Source organism: Giraffa tippelskirchi, chromosome 8 (assembly GCF_054371585.1).
Source record: "Giraffa tippelskirchi isolate mGirTip1 chromosome 8, T2T-mGirTip1v1.2.pri, whole genome shotgun sequence".
Lineage (NCBI taxonomy): Eukaryota > Metazoa > Chordata > Mammalia > Artiodactyla > Giraffidae > Giraffa > Giraffa tippelskirchi.
This window is the reverse complement of record NC_137282.1, coordinates 154,324,223-154,342,793: the sequence shown is the minus strand read 5'-3', so window position 1 is coordinate 154,342,793 and position 18,571 is coordinate 154,324,223. Positions and strand designations below refer to the sequence as shown.

General features: G+C 45.6%; 1 protein-coding gene across 41 annotated transcripts in view; it reads left to right on the top strand.

Moving 5' to 3' along the window:
* The window catches only part of JARID2 (jumonji and AT-rich interaction domain containing 2), a 258,888-nt gene that overhangs the window by 204,549 nt on the left and 35,768 nt on the right, over positions 1–18,571 (top strand). For 39 of the 41 annotated variants that reach the window (XM_081518181.1, XM_081518197.1, XM_081518213.1 and 36 more), the window contains one exon: positions 11,966–12,142. The exons of the other annotated variants lie outside the window; for them this stretch is intronic. In XM_081518181.1, coding sequence (XP_081374307.1) covers positions 11,966–12,142 — 177 coding nt within the window. The remainder of the gene's footprint in view (positions 1–11,965; positions 12,143–18,571) is intronic. 41 annotated transcript variants of the gene reach the window in all.

The following is an 18,571-nucleotide window of genomic DNA, read 5'->3' as shown; positions in this document are numbered from 1 at the left end:
GAGCCTTGCTCAAGTAATTGGCATCTAGGGAAAATACCACATCTAGAGTCTTTGACATTGACAGACTCTAGACACAGGAGAATCGTGCCTTTTCATAGATACAGTTTACTGGTTTCACTTGTCAGATGGAACAAATGTTTCACTAAGTGAAACCTAAGATGTTTAAAATAATTTTGGAAAAATGCTTCAAGGCTGGAAAAAGATTCCTACATTGATGAGCCAGACAATAAAACAGGTTTTGTTGTTTGTTTTTAGTTGATACACAATAAGGTTCTGAGACAGAGTGTTGTATTCTCTTACTTTTCCTCCTGAACTTTTTAGATTTAAGGTATTTTATTTTAAAAGCCATGACTTTATGAGGTCAAGTGTGTTTATCTGATACAGCTTTCCTTAAAGCCTCAAATGATAGGTGACTACTGAGTACCTCGTGATCCTGGAAATGTGATGCGTTCGGTGGTATTAGACAGCATATTTTAATATGGAATTGCTTGAGCCAATTAAAACTCGTATTTTGAAGTATCACGGGTTAAATAGGCAATGTCTATTGTAGTGGCACTTTAATGATTTTCTTTCAGTTTCCCTGGCAGCTGTGACGGTAAAGCATCTGCCTACAAGGCGAGACACCCAGGTTCAATCCTTGGATCAGGAAGATCTCCTGGAGAAGGAAATGGCAACCCACTCCAGTATTCTTGCCTGGGAAATCCCATGGACGGAGGAGCCTGGTAGGCTACAGTCCATGGGGTTGCAAAGAGTCAGACACAACTGAGCGACTTCACTTCACTTCAGTTTCAAAAGCAAAATCAAGTGTTAAACTTTTTTTAGTCATAAAAGTATTTCATGTTCCACTAGGGAAGATCAGTGGAAAAGAGGGAGAAATAGGCCGAAAATCAAAGAATCAAAATACCCTTCTCTCCAGCCTCCTAGAGAAAAGCACTGTTACTACCTCCTCAGTGAAAATACTGCTAAGCCTTCTGTGTGCATATACAAGTCCCACATCCCAAATGGAATTGCATTTATTTTTGCAATCTGGTTTCCTGTTTCAGAGTGTCATATAAATACCCATTCCATTGTGTGGATGTCCCATTATTTATCTGGTTCTCAATTTACATGTAGATGTATTTTTAACTTTTAGGTATCAACTACTGGTGACTCTTACCCTTATCAGGAATCTTTACAGTCAAAGTTGATAGTTGAGAATTTGATTAACATTATTTTATACCTGCAATCTAATTCTGCTACTGCTTTTCTGGCGGGAGTTGCAAGCCAGACAGAGCTTGTTTGAGCCTCAGACTTCATGTTCAGCGTCAGGAACCCAGCCACTCTATCACCCTTGGGTGGAAGCAAGCCCAGATCCAGTAAAGCAGGCAGCCCTGATAAGCTCAATATTGATAGGAAAGAAAGCCCAACTGCAGAAATCATGCCAGAACCAGAGACCTGGAAACGATGTTTGTTGCCAAGGATTGTACATCATCCTTTTCTCTGGTCCTCAGTTATTATCCAGAATGGTCTCAGCGCTGATTTGGAATATGGAAGAGAATGGATCTTGGGACAGAGAGAAAGCTTGGCTCGTGGAGTTCTTTGAGTCTTGGTGTTTATTACCCATCAGTGACACTCAGCAAACCCAGGACCCCACCTGCTCCCCACAACTTCATCGAAATCTGGGGTGAGGAAAAAACTATACCATTAATAAGAAGAGTGTGTACATGTCAACACACCAGCAGTTGTTCAGAGATAGAAGCTTTAGAGATTAAAAAAAAAAAAAATCTGTTCTTAAGGCAGGTAGAGACCTTTTAGCTAAGTTTGGTAGGACTGTCCTCAGTGCTTAACGTGATGACCTGAAACTTCCAAAGGAAAGCGAGTGTGATGGTGCAAGCCAGCTGATGTGTTTCCTTGCTGTGTCTTTATCTTTAAATGGCTGCTTTGAAGAGGGTCCACATGGGTCCTGCCAGAGTCATAATTAGTCTCTTTCTTGGGGTGTATATCTGCAGAGAAGAGGGGTGTACTGTCGCTGCATTTTTTGTCACCCGTTGTTCTTAATGAGTTTTGTCGTCTTCTCTTTGTTCTGACTATGACTATTTGCAGATTTGAAAAGCTTAACAGTGGAGCAGTGGCAGGCTAAATGAGTCTCTTATTTATATTTTTCTCCTTGGGGGGGCAGTGCAAATAAAGGAGACTCCCAAGGAGGATCCCTGAAAATACACACCTACATGCTTCCTTCTTCAGACCCTGGGCGTCACAGGCCAGCCTCACAGGGAAGAAGAGAGCTATTTTCCAGGAGGAGTTAGTAGGAAAGACCCCCACCCCCACCTCCCATTGTCAGCCCTGGTGAAGCAGTCCTTTCTGTTTGGGGACCTCTTGCCTTGCTGAGATCCTCGAGAATCTTCAGCAATCACCTGTCATTCAACTGCAAATTAATTCTGCAAGCCTCTGTTGAACTGGTTTTCAGTGCCAGAAAAGAGCACAGAGGTTACAACAGGAAAGGCACGTGATGGGTGCATGGACTGGACCCGCACGCCGGTGCCGGGGTGGCCGCGCTGGGCAGAGGGTGCACAGGTGGAGTGGAGGAAAGGGAGTCCTGCGCAGGGTCTCTCGGGGAGCTGGCTTTAGAGACAGAGAAAGATCTGCAGAAGCCCCTCCCACGGCTGGGCGGGTGACTTCGTGGCTTGGAGTGCTGGCCCCTTGTTAAAGCAGGGAGTTGGATGTGTCAGGTGCTGTGGGCCCCAGGCTAGATATTCACTGAGGTTCTTTGGCTGAGGGGAAGACCTTAATTGAGGAAGTTGATCATGGCAGCATCGGAAAAATGGATCCAGGCTACAGAAGCGTAAGCAGTGGGCTATTGTAGGAAGACAGGCAGGAGGCCGATGGAGCTAGTGGATCTTGGGCAGGTGACTTAGAGCTCTCGGCCTCAGTGTCCTCTTTTGTAAAATGGATGTGCAGTCAGCACGTAGTTGCTGTGGAGTTAAACTAAATTACGGGTGCAAAGCGGGCCGGTAACGTGTGGATGGGGCCTGTGGTACCGTCCAGCCCCTTAGTATTTCCTGGTGAATTTAGGAGATGAACAGGGGAGGGAAACAGGTTCTTCCAAGTGGAACGGAGGAGGGACAATCTCAGCCAAGGAGAATACAGGTACCGGAAGAGACAGGCCACCCATGGAACTTTCTCTAAAGACAGTTGCCGGCTTTATCGGCAAGGCACGTGTATTTCGATGGAACATTGGCTTTGAGTATTGAGGTCGATAAATTGTAAGTAGGGCAAATGCAAACGCCTGGGGTGATTTAGAGGTCACAGAATGAAAGGGGATTAACCTGCTAGAAAGCAATTAAGTAATCCTCCAATTTCAAGGAGCACTATGGCTCTGATAATGAACTTCCTTGAGCAAAATGGGAGTGCTTTACGGTACATGAAGTCTTTGGGGAGGAGGGCCCTCTGTCACAGTGGTACACAACTCTTTTCTGGATGAATCCTTTTTGAGAGGGGTTGCATCTTAATTTTTGTGGAGGGGTGACAGACAAAGTGATGCTCTCACCACCCTGAGAATTCCAGTGGCCGTCTCACTTTTCTCCAAACCAAATCAGCCTTATGTTCCTCATACGGTTGGTTTTCCAACAGAGTCTGTACACTTGGCTGAGTTGTGCTGAGCAAGCAGTTTATTTGCCAGAAGAGTTTATCAGGCTCATTATGAAGAAATATGAAACCATCGGCTCCTGAAGCGCCCAGGAGGGGAGGGATGGGGCCCCTCTAATTGCTCTGTGACCTCGATCAGTCGTTCAGACTCCAAGATGTTTTGCTCAGAGGACTGGCCGTGCTCCAGACCAGCTGGCCCCTGACCAGGTTCTGCCCTCCCTGGAGATGAAACTAGTCCCTGCTCCCCGCCTGTGGCTGCCGGCACCGAGTCAGTGTGCTTCTCAGGTCGTCTCTGGCCTCTTCCCTACTTTTTGGTAATACCCTCAGTATTTCTCATCCTTTCTGAAATCCCATTTAGAGAAGGTAGATGGGGGCACGAATCTGGAAGTCAGCTTAGTCCTGTTTCGTTTGTGGAGCACCTGGCCGACAGCTGACGTGCTGAAGTGGCCAGTATCCGCGTCCTAGAGGCACGGTGCCCCTTCCCCTGTATTTACGTCTCTGTTAAGGTCCATGGGTGCTTTCCCCGTGGAGAGAGCACAGACTTCAGTGTTGAGATGGCCTCTGTGTGGCTGCAGTGAAGTGAATCTCTGACTTGTTTCCTGTTCTGTACGTGATGGGTGAAAATTACGTAGGTTGAGCCCACTGCGGCCTCCGTGGGGTGTAACCTGTGCATTCATTTGCGGCAGAGAGGTCCAGAGACCTCGTTGCTTTTGACTGGATGTGTGTGTGTTTATGTCTGTTTCAAGCCACGGGTGTAGACGACAAGGGGGGAAGATAGTAAGTGGATTGTTCCAGCTGCTAATTAAAGGATGCTTTCTCCTGTCTCTGTGTTCGGCCGGGTCTCCCTGTGAGCTGACATGTCAGGAGGGAAGGTGGTTTTCATTGCCAAGTCCCTCAACGTCAGGGCTCTTGCAAAGAGAACACGTGCCCCACTCCGGTGGTGCTGGCAGCTCAGTTGTGTCCGACCCTTGTGGCCCCATGGACTGTAGCCCACCAGGCTCCTCTGTCCGTGGGATTTCCCAAGCAAGAATACTGGAGCCAATTGCCGTTTCCTTCTCCACCCTGCTGGGAGGCATTGCCTAAACGTGGAGTCAGGCAGCCACACCTGGGAGCATGTAACTAAAGAGGAGGCCTCTGAGAGGACAGTCACATCGTCAACTTTCTCTCTGTTCTTCCTGAAAAAAGGCTCCCAAGGGCTGAAGTTTTCCAGCCCTCTCAAGGCGTTGCTCTGCCACCTATTCCCAAACTCCAGACTACTGAGTTCATTTTGTGTTTCTATCCTATTTCTGGGCCCCATCCCATCTTCTCCCAGTGGCCAGTCTGCAGACGCTCCCATTTAGGAAAGCCGGTAGGAACTGAATCCCCTTTGCTCTCACCTGTGGAAGGTGACAGCCTGCTTTCATAGTTGAGTTGTTTTGTTCTCAGCCGTGTGTCACCCTAACAGGGGCACTGCCACGTGGGTGTCGACAGTGCTTGTTCCTGTGTTACCTCACAGCCTTCGGGGTCATCACAGTTGTTCGGTCTGAAGATACTAAGCCCATTGTACAGGCAAGTACCCAACAAGTGGGTACATGACTGCCAAGCTGGACTTTCGGACTCCATGTCATCCAATGATTGGCGCCCTTGTTTTTGATATGTGTGTATTTAAAGGAAGATCAGTTTCAGTAGAGGCTTTGTTACCCAGACTTCTCCTTGTACCGTAAGGAACTAGGGCCTCCCTTTGTGTTTGGACTTCACTGGAGGGCTCTTCCCCCAAGTCCGGCTGCTTGGTGGTGCCAGAGATGAAGTAGGGTGAATGTTTAAAACTTTTATCGCAATATTAATTACCTTTTCTTTTTAGGGCACATGATATTAAATTTATGCTCATATAATAGAGAAAAGTCATTTAAATCATGAATGTAAGTCACTCTAAAGAAAATAGCAGATGGATATAGTACCCGGTCTTAAGAGTGTATGGGAGTGGGCGGGGCTTGGGAAACCCTGGTGGAAATTCTTATTCCCCGGTAAATTGTAAAGGCTGATGTGGAAGAGACAGACCGTCACTCCATGTGTCACAGTTGTCCTGGTCTCTCAGGGCACTTCTGTTAGGTGTGTGGGTTGCAGGTGCTTGGGTCAGTTCTGGGTACGTGGACGGTGGGATTAACGAGCCAAGGTTGCACCCGCTTTCTCTGATGACTGTCCAGTTTCAAAGGATGGAGCTCTCCTCTCCTAGAACTCAGAAAATCAGTGAATAACTATCTCCCCAGCCCCTGCCCAGACCCTACCTCTCCCTTTGAAGTTTTGTTTTTTTAATATGATAATGGGCTTCCTAGGTGGCAGTAGTGATAAAGAACTTACCTGCCAATGCAGGAGACAGAACATCCCTGGATTGGGAAGATCCCCTGGAGTAGGAAATGGCAACCCACTCCTGTATTCTTGCCTAGAGAATTCCATGGAAACGGGAGCCTGGTGGGCTGCAGTCCATAGGGCTGCGAAAAGTTGGACCTGACTGAGCGTCTGAGCATGTGGTAATAGGGCCCAATTGCTTTCATTCTCTGTGTGTATCCTGAAGATCCATCACAAGCATGCCAAATCCGGGGCACAGCCCGGAGTTTGTGAGCTCAAGCTACAGAACTTGACTCCCCAACTAAATGACAGCGGGCAGGGAATCCCTTTAGGGTCTTTTCCAAAATCTAGCAGAACGAGCTATGTTTAGCTTGTTAAGATAAAGAACTGGTCGGGGGAGGGAAGATAATGAGCAAGAGGGCTTGTGTGTACATGATTCACAGAGAAGAATCCAATTTTACAGAAACCGCAGCCCGAATTAGAGAAAGCAAGCTTTTGGATTAAAATGATTTCTGTTGTGGTTGTAACATACCACAGTTTGATTTTTGTCCAGATGAAAACATTTGGTTTTCACTTCAGTAAATATTGTGGAGACATTGCCAACTAATTCTGAAAAGTAATGAAATACGGCTTTGGCAAAGCACAGATGCGTTCTGCACTCCCAATTCCACCGACTGATCCAAGTTCAGATTTTTTTTTTTTTTTAATGTTTGCTAATGTGCTTGAATAATCAGGAGAGAAAAATCTGCCTGTGATTTTAATAGAAAACTGTAAGTACACGTGTATACCCCCTCCCTCCCATTCCCTAGTCCATCCATAACCCTCTTAAAACGTTAAAAGCACTCACCTTTCATTGATAACTGCTTTAAAACTACAGAGTTTGTAGAGGAGATGTGCTTAGTCGCTCAGTCGTGTCCACCTCTTTGCAAGTCCTGTGGAGTGTAGCCCACCAGGCTCTGTCCATGGGATTCTCCAGGCAACAATACTGGAGCGGGTTGCCAAGCCCTCCTCCAGGGGGTCTTCCCGACCCAGGGATCGAACCCAGGTCTCCTGCATTGCAGTTGGATTCTTTACCTTCTGAGCCACCAGGGAAGCCCGTGGAGGAGATAGATGGAGTTATTCTGTGTGATGAGGCAACCTCTCTGACTTTGTTGATTAACGCCACAAGAGGGGCTGGTACCTACGGAGGGGAGTGAGCCCACCCGAGGAACCAGGTGGGGGCCACTCAGCCCTTTCTCAGACCCCTTGTTTTTACTGCCGTGGGAGGGGATGGTTTCTGTTCCGGAAGCTTTTCCTTGTTTTATTTCCCAGCTCTCTCATCCTATTATTTTCATCTCTGTACATCCATGCCCCTTTTCCTGAATGCTAGGCCCACAATGAGCTTTTCAAAAGTTTACCTCACTTGATGTTTGGAGGCAAAATATTTCCCTAATAAATTTTCTAGGATAAATTTTCTAGAGAGGAAGTTTGCTTCTTAGGTGTGAGAATCTATGAGTTGCAGACCATTTTTGATCAAAAATCCTAAAAACACGCAGAGTCTTCTGTTTAAGATGCTAAATGTTAACTTTCCATGCACACAGCTTCAATTGGATTAGCAAATGGACCCATTCACCCGTTTTATCCTGAGGAAGGTGGGGTGATTTCACCAGTGATATAGTCCAGACTACTGGCTGCTTTCGAGGCTTTGAAATACCCTTTCCTTCATCTGTTTTTGTGTCTAGTAGATTCCTCCTCCTCTAAGCTTATTTGTAAATTAGCTAATCGAGCTTGTATCTCCGCGAAGAAGAGGAAATGCTCCATGTGAATGTCTTGATTTCTTGGTTTCTCAGATGCTTTTGGCTCGCTCTCATGTTTTTGAGGTTCTTCTACAGTTATTCTCTAGGTATTCAGTATTCAGCAGTCTGTGTTTCTCTATCACCTTGATTATGACATGTGAGATGATCTTCCTGGTTTTGTGTCAACAGGAAAGACGGAAAAGCTGTTTCTGCTGCTTTTTCCTTGATGTTGTGGTTCTCTCTGATTTGGAATGTTGGCTTGACCCTCTCCATCACTTCTAAGTGGACATGTCAGCGGTTCTTAGAGGGATTACCAGTAGCTGTGTGGTGACCGAGGTTTGGAATATGCAGTGTTGTTGGATTTAGTCTTTTCTGCATGCTTAACTTGACTACAGGGTTAACAAGAGGTACAGGTATGCAGGTACCCAGAAAAATTCTGAAGGTCTATTTCTTCTTGGGGAGAAGCTATAGTTGATGAGGCCACTCCTGAGATTGGCAGTGGCTTTTTAAATGAAACCTGGAAGGTGGTAAGGCTCTACCCAGGCCTGGGGAGAATTGGCACAAGCTTATTATTTGAGCCAAGGGCATCCTGACTCTGTTAGCGCTGACCTTTCTGCCCAAGGCTCCTCATTATCAAGCACTGGTCTTTTTCCTCCACTAATCCCTTCTCCTTTCATCACATGAGTCTCTCCATTCCTCATCTTGTTTGAGCATCTGTATTGCCTCTTATTTTGTTGATGCTTTGTCTTTAGGTCCAGCCAACGGGTCAGTTAGGAGAAGGCACATTAAGTTTTAGGGTGAGAGCAGTCACTTTTACCCCTGTGCCCCCATGCTTGTGTCCTTTCTCACCACTTTCCACTGCAGAGCCAGTCCCATCAGAAAAGTCTTGTATTATTGCAAGCTTTGGTTTAACAGTGACACACTCCCCACCCCCTTCCCTGGTCTTCTGTTTCCTGCTTCGCATTTCTCTTCTAGAATATCTGTCTTCTAGAACATGTATCAGGTTACATCACTTTGTGTATACTTGGCTGAGAAGCTGTTTAAAGAAATGGATTCATAAGGTTGGTTGCTTTCTTTTGTTAAAATTACTGTATATGCTTTCTTTAGGATATTAATGAAACTTGGGTTCTGAACTGAGCTCCTCAACATTTCCTCCATTTTAGTTCTTTGGCATAAATTTAGCGTTTACCCCTTTCTCAGAGTCTTGAACGTAAGGAATGTGATGCTTCATGTATTGGGTTTGAGTTTCAAAAAATCCTCAACAGACTCCGTAGGTGGCAGTTACCTCTTAATTTCTCATGTGTTTCATGTGGATTTTGCCCAGTTCTCTTTTAAGCAGACTTGCTTTGCTCCCAGATGGCCTCAGTTGCAGAGTTGATTGCCTTCTCTCCTGATCCTGGTGAGATGGAGCAAGGCGAGGGGGTACTGGCTTCCTGAAATTTCATCCTGCAATCCTGCTTCCCTCCAATAGAGGGCAGAGTGAGCTGTGGAAGTTACTGCAGGGTCTCCACACACACCTGCTCTGTGTGGTCCTGTAATAATCCGCTTTCTCATTTCAGCCGCTGGTCAGTGCATCCGACATAGTGTGCAGGGAGGCTCTTCTTTAAGAGAAGTTAGATGTGGCTATTTTGATCTTGAAGGAACTTGAAGAAATGTGTTTAACTTCTTTCTTATTTTACTGAAGAGGAAAATTTAATGGCTGAGTCACTTCCAAGTGTTGAGTCCCCAGCTCTGTCTGACAGCGTGTAATGTTACTTGATGTCATGTCACGTGCTAGAATGAGTTTGAGTTTATGGGAAATTTCCTTTACTTTCATTTTTTTGTTTTTAACTCAGAACTTCTTTTTGAGCGCTGAAATAAGATTTCTTGTTTTTGTTTTTTTTTGCTTAAATACTTAGATTTATGGGACTTCCCTGTTGGTCCAGAGGTTTAAGACTCCACCTTCAGATGCAGGGGATGTGGATTTATCCCTGGTTGAGGAGCTAAGATTCCACATGCCTCATGGCCAAAAACCCAAAACATAAAACAAAAGCAGTCGTGTAATAAATTCAATAAAAGACTTTTTTTTTTACGTTAGATTTAGAAAATGACCCATCGGTGTAGGTACATTTGGCCTTGGAGGTACTTACTCTGTATGTCTCTGTGAATGATGTGTTCTGACTGGAAACTTTTTAAGTACAAAGCTGGGAAGGATGCTGTTACCTCTTTTTCTATTCAGTCTTGTACTAGTTGTAAAACCACTTAGTACAAGGGTAGATATGTTGTTCTATATATTCGGGGAAAAGGCCAGATATTTGGGGGAATATATTGGGGAAAAAGCCGGATATTTCCTCCTCCTCTTTCTTTTTTTTAAAAAAGTTTCATCTTCTAACTTCTACTTGATGAGATGGTTTTCCCCAAAGCCTCTGTTAGACCTTCCTTCTGTTGAGAACCTGCTTCTAATTGGAAATGATCAAAGGGGAGAAAACAAAGGAAATGGCTTTGGTCGGAGTGTCTCCAGTTACGTTATACCCAGAGTGTTTGTCACACGTATCCCTTTGGAGTTTCGTTTCCATTCAGTGCTGTGACCCACGTAACTTGTGGGCTGGGGTATTTGAGCATCAGTAGGTCATGCTGACAACAAGTGGGAGGTGCTGTCTTTGTCTTTGCGTTTCCGGGAGCTGGGCAGCCCTGGTTTGCCGCTTCGGTGCTCCGATGGCTGCTCGTTCACGTCCATCTCCTTGTTAGAACAGGCAGCCCTGATGCTGGGATGGTTACATTAGCCATTGTGGTTGAAGTTTGAGATCCAGTTTGGGAAGGAGAGCACATTCAGTTACTTGAATCTTAACTGATACTCCTGAAGTGTTAGCTCATTCACAGGAAGCTGGCAAGAGAAGAAATGAACTTCACATTTATTATTTCTTCTGTTACTTGATAGCGGCTCTCCTCAAGATACTTAATGGGAAAGAAAATGAAAGTTATTGCCAGAAATTAACTCAAGGGTTTCAAAAATTGATCAATTGATCAATTAACCAGTTAACTGACTAATTATTTTAAAAAAATTAACAGCCTTTGGTCCCAGTATACCAGTGAATTGACAGATCTCCTTATGGAAATTCATGATTTGATAAAGAAGAATGGTATTGTGCTTCTTTGTAATATTGAGCTTGTTTTCTGGTGTTACTGTTCTGTCTTATGTTCAGAAGCAAAAACATTCGAGGATGAGGAAGTTACGGTGTAAAAGGAATTTGGGATTGGGTGTTCTATGAAGAGGATTTTTTGATTTTTAAATTTATTTAAGCCAGTCTTCTAGTTAGTGTTATGCAGGAATTTATTTTAATAATTTTACATGCTATTAACCTGATCATAATATCAAAGTAGCTTCCAAATATATTGTGATTTTGGAATCCATACCTGTCACTCTCCCCCCTATGAAGATGAGACAGATTCCTTTTATAAGGAAATGTCATATTTTGTTTTTATCACTTGTCTCTCTCTTTTTTTTTTCATTTTATATTCATTTGCTTAAGTTCATACTTTTTAAGTCTAGACGACGTAACCCAGAATAGTCTCATGTCCTTGACACCATGGGTAGGGTTTTTTTTTCCCCCTCAATTCAGTCTTTGGTGTTTTTCCTCCTCCCTTCTCAAGAACGGTCAAATGAGATTTTAAAATTTTTGATTTGTTATGTTTGGTGAATGGCATCGTCCCTCCCCCCTGCTAGGGGATTTTGCTTGAAATCTGTTAAAGGTACACAGATAGAGTTCTATTTCCTGGGGGATGTTTGAAAAATAAAAGTGGCAGTAGAGATGAATTGCTTTGTTTTATCTGCTCAGTCATGAGGATTTAAGTTTGTAATTTAGTACATGGATCCACTTGGGCTTCCATGATAGCTCAGTTGGTAAAAAATCCGCCTGCAATGCAGGAGACCCCAGTTTGGTTCCTGGGTCAGGGAGATCCACTGGAGAAGGGATAGGCTGCCCACTGCAGTATTCTTGGGCTTCCCTGGTGGCTCAGCTGGTAATGAATCCGTCTGCAATGCAGGAAACCTGGGTTCGATCCCTGGGTTGGGAAGATCCTCTGGAGAAGGGAACGGCTACCCACACCAGTATTCTGGCCTGGAGAATTCCACGGACTGTACAGTCCATGGGGTTACAAAGAGTCAGACACGACTGAGCGACTTTCACTTTCCACTTGAAGTGGGCTCTGAAAGGGGTAGAGACTCAGGCCTGTGTTTATGCCCCTCCTTTTGACCCTGTCAGGTTCTCCTGCGCTGCCCAACAGCATGGTGTATTTCGGAAGCTCTCAGGACGAGGAGGATGTTGAGGAGGAAGATGATGAGACAGAAGACGTCAAAGCAGCCACCACCAATGCTTCATCTTCATGCCAGTCAACCCCCAGGAAAGGAAAAACCCACAAGCATGTTCACAACGGACATGGTAGGTCCACTGCTGAATTTGGATTTAACAGATAAAATCCAGAGCTTTGAGTGAAAGGTGGAGTAGATCGTATGTTGAGAAGATGATGAAGGCGGCAGAGTTGGGTTAGTGATGTTTTGCATACTTCTTTAAGTACCAGGCACTTAACGGAGAGATCAGCGGTATAAAACAGTCCAAACAACTGTGTTCGAGATAAGTAGATTGTTGGATACATATTCTTAAGTTTGTGAAGACGATGGTAAATTCCATAAGAGCACAGATGTAGAAATTAGAGGAGGAAGATACTGCATCTGAACAGGCGTGGTCAAGATGTTTTTGTGAAGATGCTGTTGTCATTCACTTACTGTTGTGATTCTAGCAGTTATCCAGCATGTGAAATCAGGTGCATGCATGTGTAGTAGAATCCAGACTCATTGTCTTCCCCCTGACTGTTAACATTCCAGGGGCAGAACACATAGCCCCAGAAAGCAAGAATGAAAGGTCAACTGTGAGAAAGAGAAAAGTGTAAATGAATTGACCATGGAAAGTGCCCAGTGATTTTTCAACAGGGAGCTGACTTAATCAGAGTTATATTCTGAGAAGATAAAGCTGGCATCAATTAAGAGGATTTCATAAAGGGAAATGATTTTAAGAAGAAACACATTGAAAGGCTGTAATTGTAGGCAATTACCTGGCTCAAGGTAACAAGGGACTAAAAGGTGGCAATATAGATGGGAGGATATAAGTACAAAAATGTGGAGGCAGATACAGAAATACTGCAGGGGTGGGGTTGAGAGAACTTGATGACTAACTGGATTAGTGTGGGGTCTGGCGGGGGGTGGGAAAGGAGGTAAGAGGAAGGAGCATGATGGCAGCAGAGGTGATTGCTTTCTGTGAGCTCTTATCCAGGTTCTCTGCTCGAGATCGTATTTCCCTTGGGACTCACAGAGACCCTAGAACGTAGAGCGTCCACATCTACAAATGACAGAGAATCAGTGCTGCCAGTAAGTGATTGAAGCAGAGGAAAGCGTCTCATCCTTTTCCTCCATGGCTGAGCACTGAGCCACCCCTAGTCTTTCTGGGCTCGATGGACCTGTAGGACCAGCATCACTTGGATGTGATGGGAATCTGGCCACCTGCACTGTTGCTGGCATTTCTGCCTTGACAGTTGAATGATTTTTTATTTGTCCTGCTGCTTGTTTAGAGCTGTGTTTAGGTGGCATAGACAGATGGCAAAGATGTGACTTAAAGACCTTAGTGTTTGTTGAGGAGATGAGGTTAGTAACCTCAGTGCATTACTCAGTATTTCTCAGCCTCCTTACCTGTAAGGAAGGCGTTCAGTGAAGTGTTTGTATAGCCTCTGTTAGCTGTGTGTAGACATGTTAATATTATATTAAGGGGTGGCTTCTCTAACTAGTGGGTGGTCTCAGAAATCTCCTTTGTGAGAGACCAGAGAGCTATTTTCCATGAATGACAATAGGAATAATAGATTTTAGGGTGTGTTCACCTACATTATCTTTTGATCCCATCTACTTTCTCTCCAGCAGAGTCACTGGGAGGTGGTCAGGGCAGGAGGCGTTTCTTGCTTTATAGTTGAAGAAAGGGAAGAGCGGATGTGTTGTACCCATCACTAAAAGTGGCCGATTGCAGCTAAGAGTAAAGATTTTTGAAATGCCCTGTGCCCCAGAGACCACCATTCTCTTGTTGTAAGGATGAGCATGTGGACAGTTATGCTTTGTAACGGTCCAGTCTGTGGTGTGTGGTGGAGTTGCCACTTCTGTCTGGTTGACAGCGGCAAAGAGCCAATGCCTGGGCCCCCCAGCTCTGCGTGGGTCTCATGTCTCTGGACGGTTTATGTCTTAAACATTCCAGAGGATGGCAGCGCTTGCTTTTTGTGAGGCCAGTGGAAGGAGGGGGCTGAAGCCAGCTCAGAAATACACAGGCTGTTAGGAAAGCTCCTCCAGTTTCACGTGACTCAGAGGAAATTGTTTTGTTTTGTTTTGTTTTAAAAGAGAAGTCCGCTTTGGAGAAAGCCAACGTCAGCCTCAGGTGCAGTATTTTAGAAACACAGTGAGCTTTCAATACCTATTTAGCCGAGCTTATTTACCTACCCTGTTCTCCATCCTTGGTGACATGAAGAAGGCTCAGTACAAGGACGTGAACTGCCACCACGAGGTTATTAAAGCATGACTTAGTGACACTGGGGAGTAGGTCCCCAGCAGGAGGGTGTAAGGAGATTCCTTAAAACACTATCATTACCGCCAGAGAAAGGAGTTATTGATACATGGCCCCAAAGTGGTGAAACTAGAATGCAATCATCTTTGAAAACTGAACATTCAGCTGTGGAATACTGTTCCTTTCACAGCCATTTCTTGATAATTGAAATTATACTGTAACACCAAATTGTACAATGTACACATTTGTTCCCCCCACCCCCACCTTTATCCTTTTCCATAAGGTCTTCATCAGCATCAAACAGTCATCATGAGCTTCATTTCCTGACCTTTTTAAGGCTTAATTAGCTGTGTGGTAGGCATTTAATTTTTCTCATTCTTCATTTCCTCTTGTATGAAACAAGCGAGGTAGCCTAGATGGGCGTTCATTTGTTCCTTCCTTCACTTATTTTTGTTGTTGTTCAGTCGGTCAGTCGTGTCCAACTCTTTGTGACCCCATGAACTGCAGCACACCAGGCTTCCCTGTCCTTCACCATCTCCTGGAGCTTGCTCAAACTCGTGTCCTTCCTGTATATCCTAGAATAAAGAAATAATTATGGCCGGTGTGTCATGTACAGGCATCATTACCCTTGAGATTTGTTACGGTGGATGTTGGACATTGCTGTCTGTTCAAGGGAAGTGGCTTTTCCAAGAAGATCCAATTAGCTGGGTGAAGATCCCTAAAATTTTGTTTTCCTCCTCTGAGACAGTAGTACGTTTTTCAGATGAAAAATGTTGATATCCCACCCTGTTTCCATCGGTTTCCCATTCTCATCCGTACTTTGTCTTCTTGCTCCTGTTTTGACCCATAGGAAACTTGGTGCAGGGTTGTGTCCACCAGAGTGTGGGTTACAGAGTGTCAGTAGTGAACCCCAGGACTCCAGTGGTTTTCACAAGCAGTCAGGCCCGGACCCCCGAGAACTCTTGTTTCCATGATTAATACATACAGATCAAACATGGCATGATTCCCATAGCGGTTTAAGCTGCTTTGTGGTTTTGTTTTGTTTTTTTAATTGAGACTCTTTCTTTTGTAACTATTGAGCGGAATTCCTTGAAATTCCTTGTAATGGGATTTAATTATGGGTACCCATCAGTTGCAAAAGTGAATGTTTGTTTAAATGTGACATAAGACTACAGAATGACACAGATATTCCTAAAGAGGGTTCACTTGGGATAGAAAGTTTCCAGGTGGGAGTACAGGTGGTGTTTACCTGATCTTTTGGCATGGCCTTGGGCTGGTGGTTGTATCTATAAAGAAAGCATTGGATGGTAGGTAATGTGTACGAGGCAGCAGCTCAGGCTTACCCAGGACGAGCGCCAGCTGACTTGCTGCTGCTGTCGGGTGTTCAGAGGAGGCCTCCTTCAGATTCAGAAAAATGAACTTTTCTGGTTCAGGTTCTGAGAGCACCTTCAGAGCCCCAAACTTGACTAGGTGTGTAAGGCCTGGTCACTTTCCAGTGAGCAGCAGACTGGTGTCAGAGTTGCCGAGCCTTGGGCCAGACTACGTGGACTTGTCCCTCCGCGGAGTGGGTGAGAGCCCTCGGTGTGGCGCCTGTGGTGCAGGAGGCCGTGGTGCTCTGGTCCGGCTTCCTGTGCTGTCCCACCCCTCAGCCCCTGCTCCCTGACTGTGGAGGCGCTTGGGGAACATGAGCGAAGAATCATTCTCGAGGTTAAAGTCGGTTCTCTGAGTGCATGGAAAGAGACAATGGAGTACAGCCTGTGAATGAGATGAGGGCCTCCCTTTTCGATCAATTCATTGATACTTGCCTTAAGTTAACTCCCTCGTTTTCCCAAAAGAAAAATCTACAGACCAATCGTCTCCATTTCCTTTTGATTTGTGACTCAGGTGAAAAATGTGCAAGTGTTAGAGCAGATTTTCTAAACAGGAAAACCTGGATGAGGCCATCGTCACCAGGTAGGCAGGCAGGTTCTCGGGATTGTGGACTTTTTCGCACAAGAGAGTAGGCTGCTTTTTCGTTCTCCGTGACACTGGGTTTCTCTTGTCCGGTGGTGCTTCCCCCTGCTTTGTGAGCTGGAGATGCGAGGTGTGTTGGGAGATCCGGCATCTATATCCTCCTCCCAGGAGCGTCCCCCTCACGGAAATGTGGGGAAGTAAATGCACAGAAAACGTGAGGAACAGTTTATCATGGGGGTAGCGTTTTCCCCAAACCCTGATCTGCCTGCAGATCCAGAAAAATGGTTTTATTTAGGCTGTGCTGGTTTGAAGGGAGGAGAACCCACGCTGCTGATGGTGTTGTGCTTTATCTTGTTTCTCCCCTGAACTTGAACCTGCATGGGCAGGAGCAGGGCTCCTGGAAGCCTGTGCAGGAGAGAAGGCACACCCCTCCCCCCTCCCCTCCCCCTCTGTGTATAATGGCCCCAGGCTGGGACAGACACAGCTCCCTGCGAGTCCGACCCCTAACCCCAGCAGTCTCCTGCAAGAGCCTGATGTCCCCAGCACGTGTTTAGTTGTGCAAGTGTTGCAAAGACTCGGATGGTCTCATTTATAATCCAGTGGGCATCCTAGTGGAAATGGATGTGGTTTATTAAAACACATGATCTAAAGTGACACGGACAGCATCACGTGTGCTTGTAACCTTGGCTCCACACTCAAGGGTCACGACAGCAGTGCCTCCAGCACCTTCTATTTTGAGGACTCTCTTCTTCAGTTTCCAAAATACCCCTCCATCTACAGAGCCTGAGACGATCCTCACAGGAAGGCGCTTAATTAATCTCTGTATTTGGCCACCAAACAACACAGTGAAAACGGGCCTCTGAGTATTTGTGTTGCAGGTTGATATTTGAAGTGACTTGGTGTTTGAGAAGTTCTTGTCATTGGTAATTGTTCTTCAGCAGGATAAGTGAGGTAGGGTAGAGGAATTACGTTTGTCTAGAAAGAGTCTGGCTTTGGTTTTTCTTATCCTTTCACAGGAGAACTCAGTGAGAATGGGTTGCTCATACCAGCCTCATATTGTGTATTCTTCTCATGACTTTTTTTTTTTGCACTTAGTGGAAAATGAAAGGAATAGCAGAGACTTCTGTTTCTTTTGGTGTGAGCCTCTTTCTGAAGAGGGACATTTCTCATAAGCCTTTTTAAACAATATGTCATCAGACTCCCAGCTGGAATGATTTCATTGCTTTTGAATTGACACTGTGTGGGTTCCGGGGGGCGGGGGTGTGTGCATTATATAAGGGCACAGGATCGGTCGTTTGGCCGACTTCACCTGTTTCTGTCCTGGGATCACCTTTGAGGTGCGTTCAGCCCCTCAGTCTGGGTGGTGGAGGGGTGGGTTGTGTGGGCAGGACCAGGGTCCCTCTGTGTGCCAGAGGAGACGCTGTCCAGCTTCGAAGAGCTTTTTTTCTTTAACTGATGCTTTTGTGGAATATCCTCGTCACCTTTTTTTTAAACCTCCTGCAGCTTGATTTTTTTTTTTCCCCCCTCCCAGTTGGGGCAAGTGAATATCTTGAGTTGGAGTATGGGTTGAAGCCTGTTTTTAAAGAGCAGTAGAATGTGCAGAGTGGTAAGTATGTGTTGTTAACTCTCCGCTCCTCTCTCATTTGGGGCCACTTGGCCTTGTGGCTGAGAGCAGGACACTGATGCTTGTTTGCCCAGATATGGTCACTACTGGAGGCAGTTCTAGTTTTCTTATCTTTAAACAGGTGGTAGGCATGCTTTTTCATAGATTTTTGTGAAGGGTAAATGAGTAGTGTAGGTTGTATTTCTCTCTGGTAGAGAGCACTGTATTGGCTGTTAATGCCTCATGTGATTGTAAGATCTGGGAGTCTAGAATGAGCCTTGTAGTTGATAAGAGAATCCCAGGAAGTTGTTATGTTTCACATACCTGGCACACGGTGAGGGCTGCCCCAGAGGGACTATCGCCATTGAGTCACCCCAGGGGGACTGTGAGCGCTGAGCGTGAGTCATGCCCGACCTCAGCACCAGGAGCTGCTCCAGGTGTGGTAGACAGACCCCGCTGAACCGTTCTCCAGGGTGATCAGCTCTCCTTCGTTTCTTGTTTTCCTTAAGCATTTGCTCTGTGGGCCCACGCAGGCCCTTGGGGGCACACCTGCATGCCGAGGGCCTCTCTGGCGCCTCCTATTTATTTAGCATGCAGATGTCTCTTCCTGGGGATGGCAGGGTGCCTTCTCGGGTGAAAGGCTCGGGCAGATTTCAGAGGCAGATGACTGGGGAAGATGGGTCCAGTGGTGGAAGAGAAGCTTCTGGCTCAAGTCCACC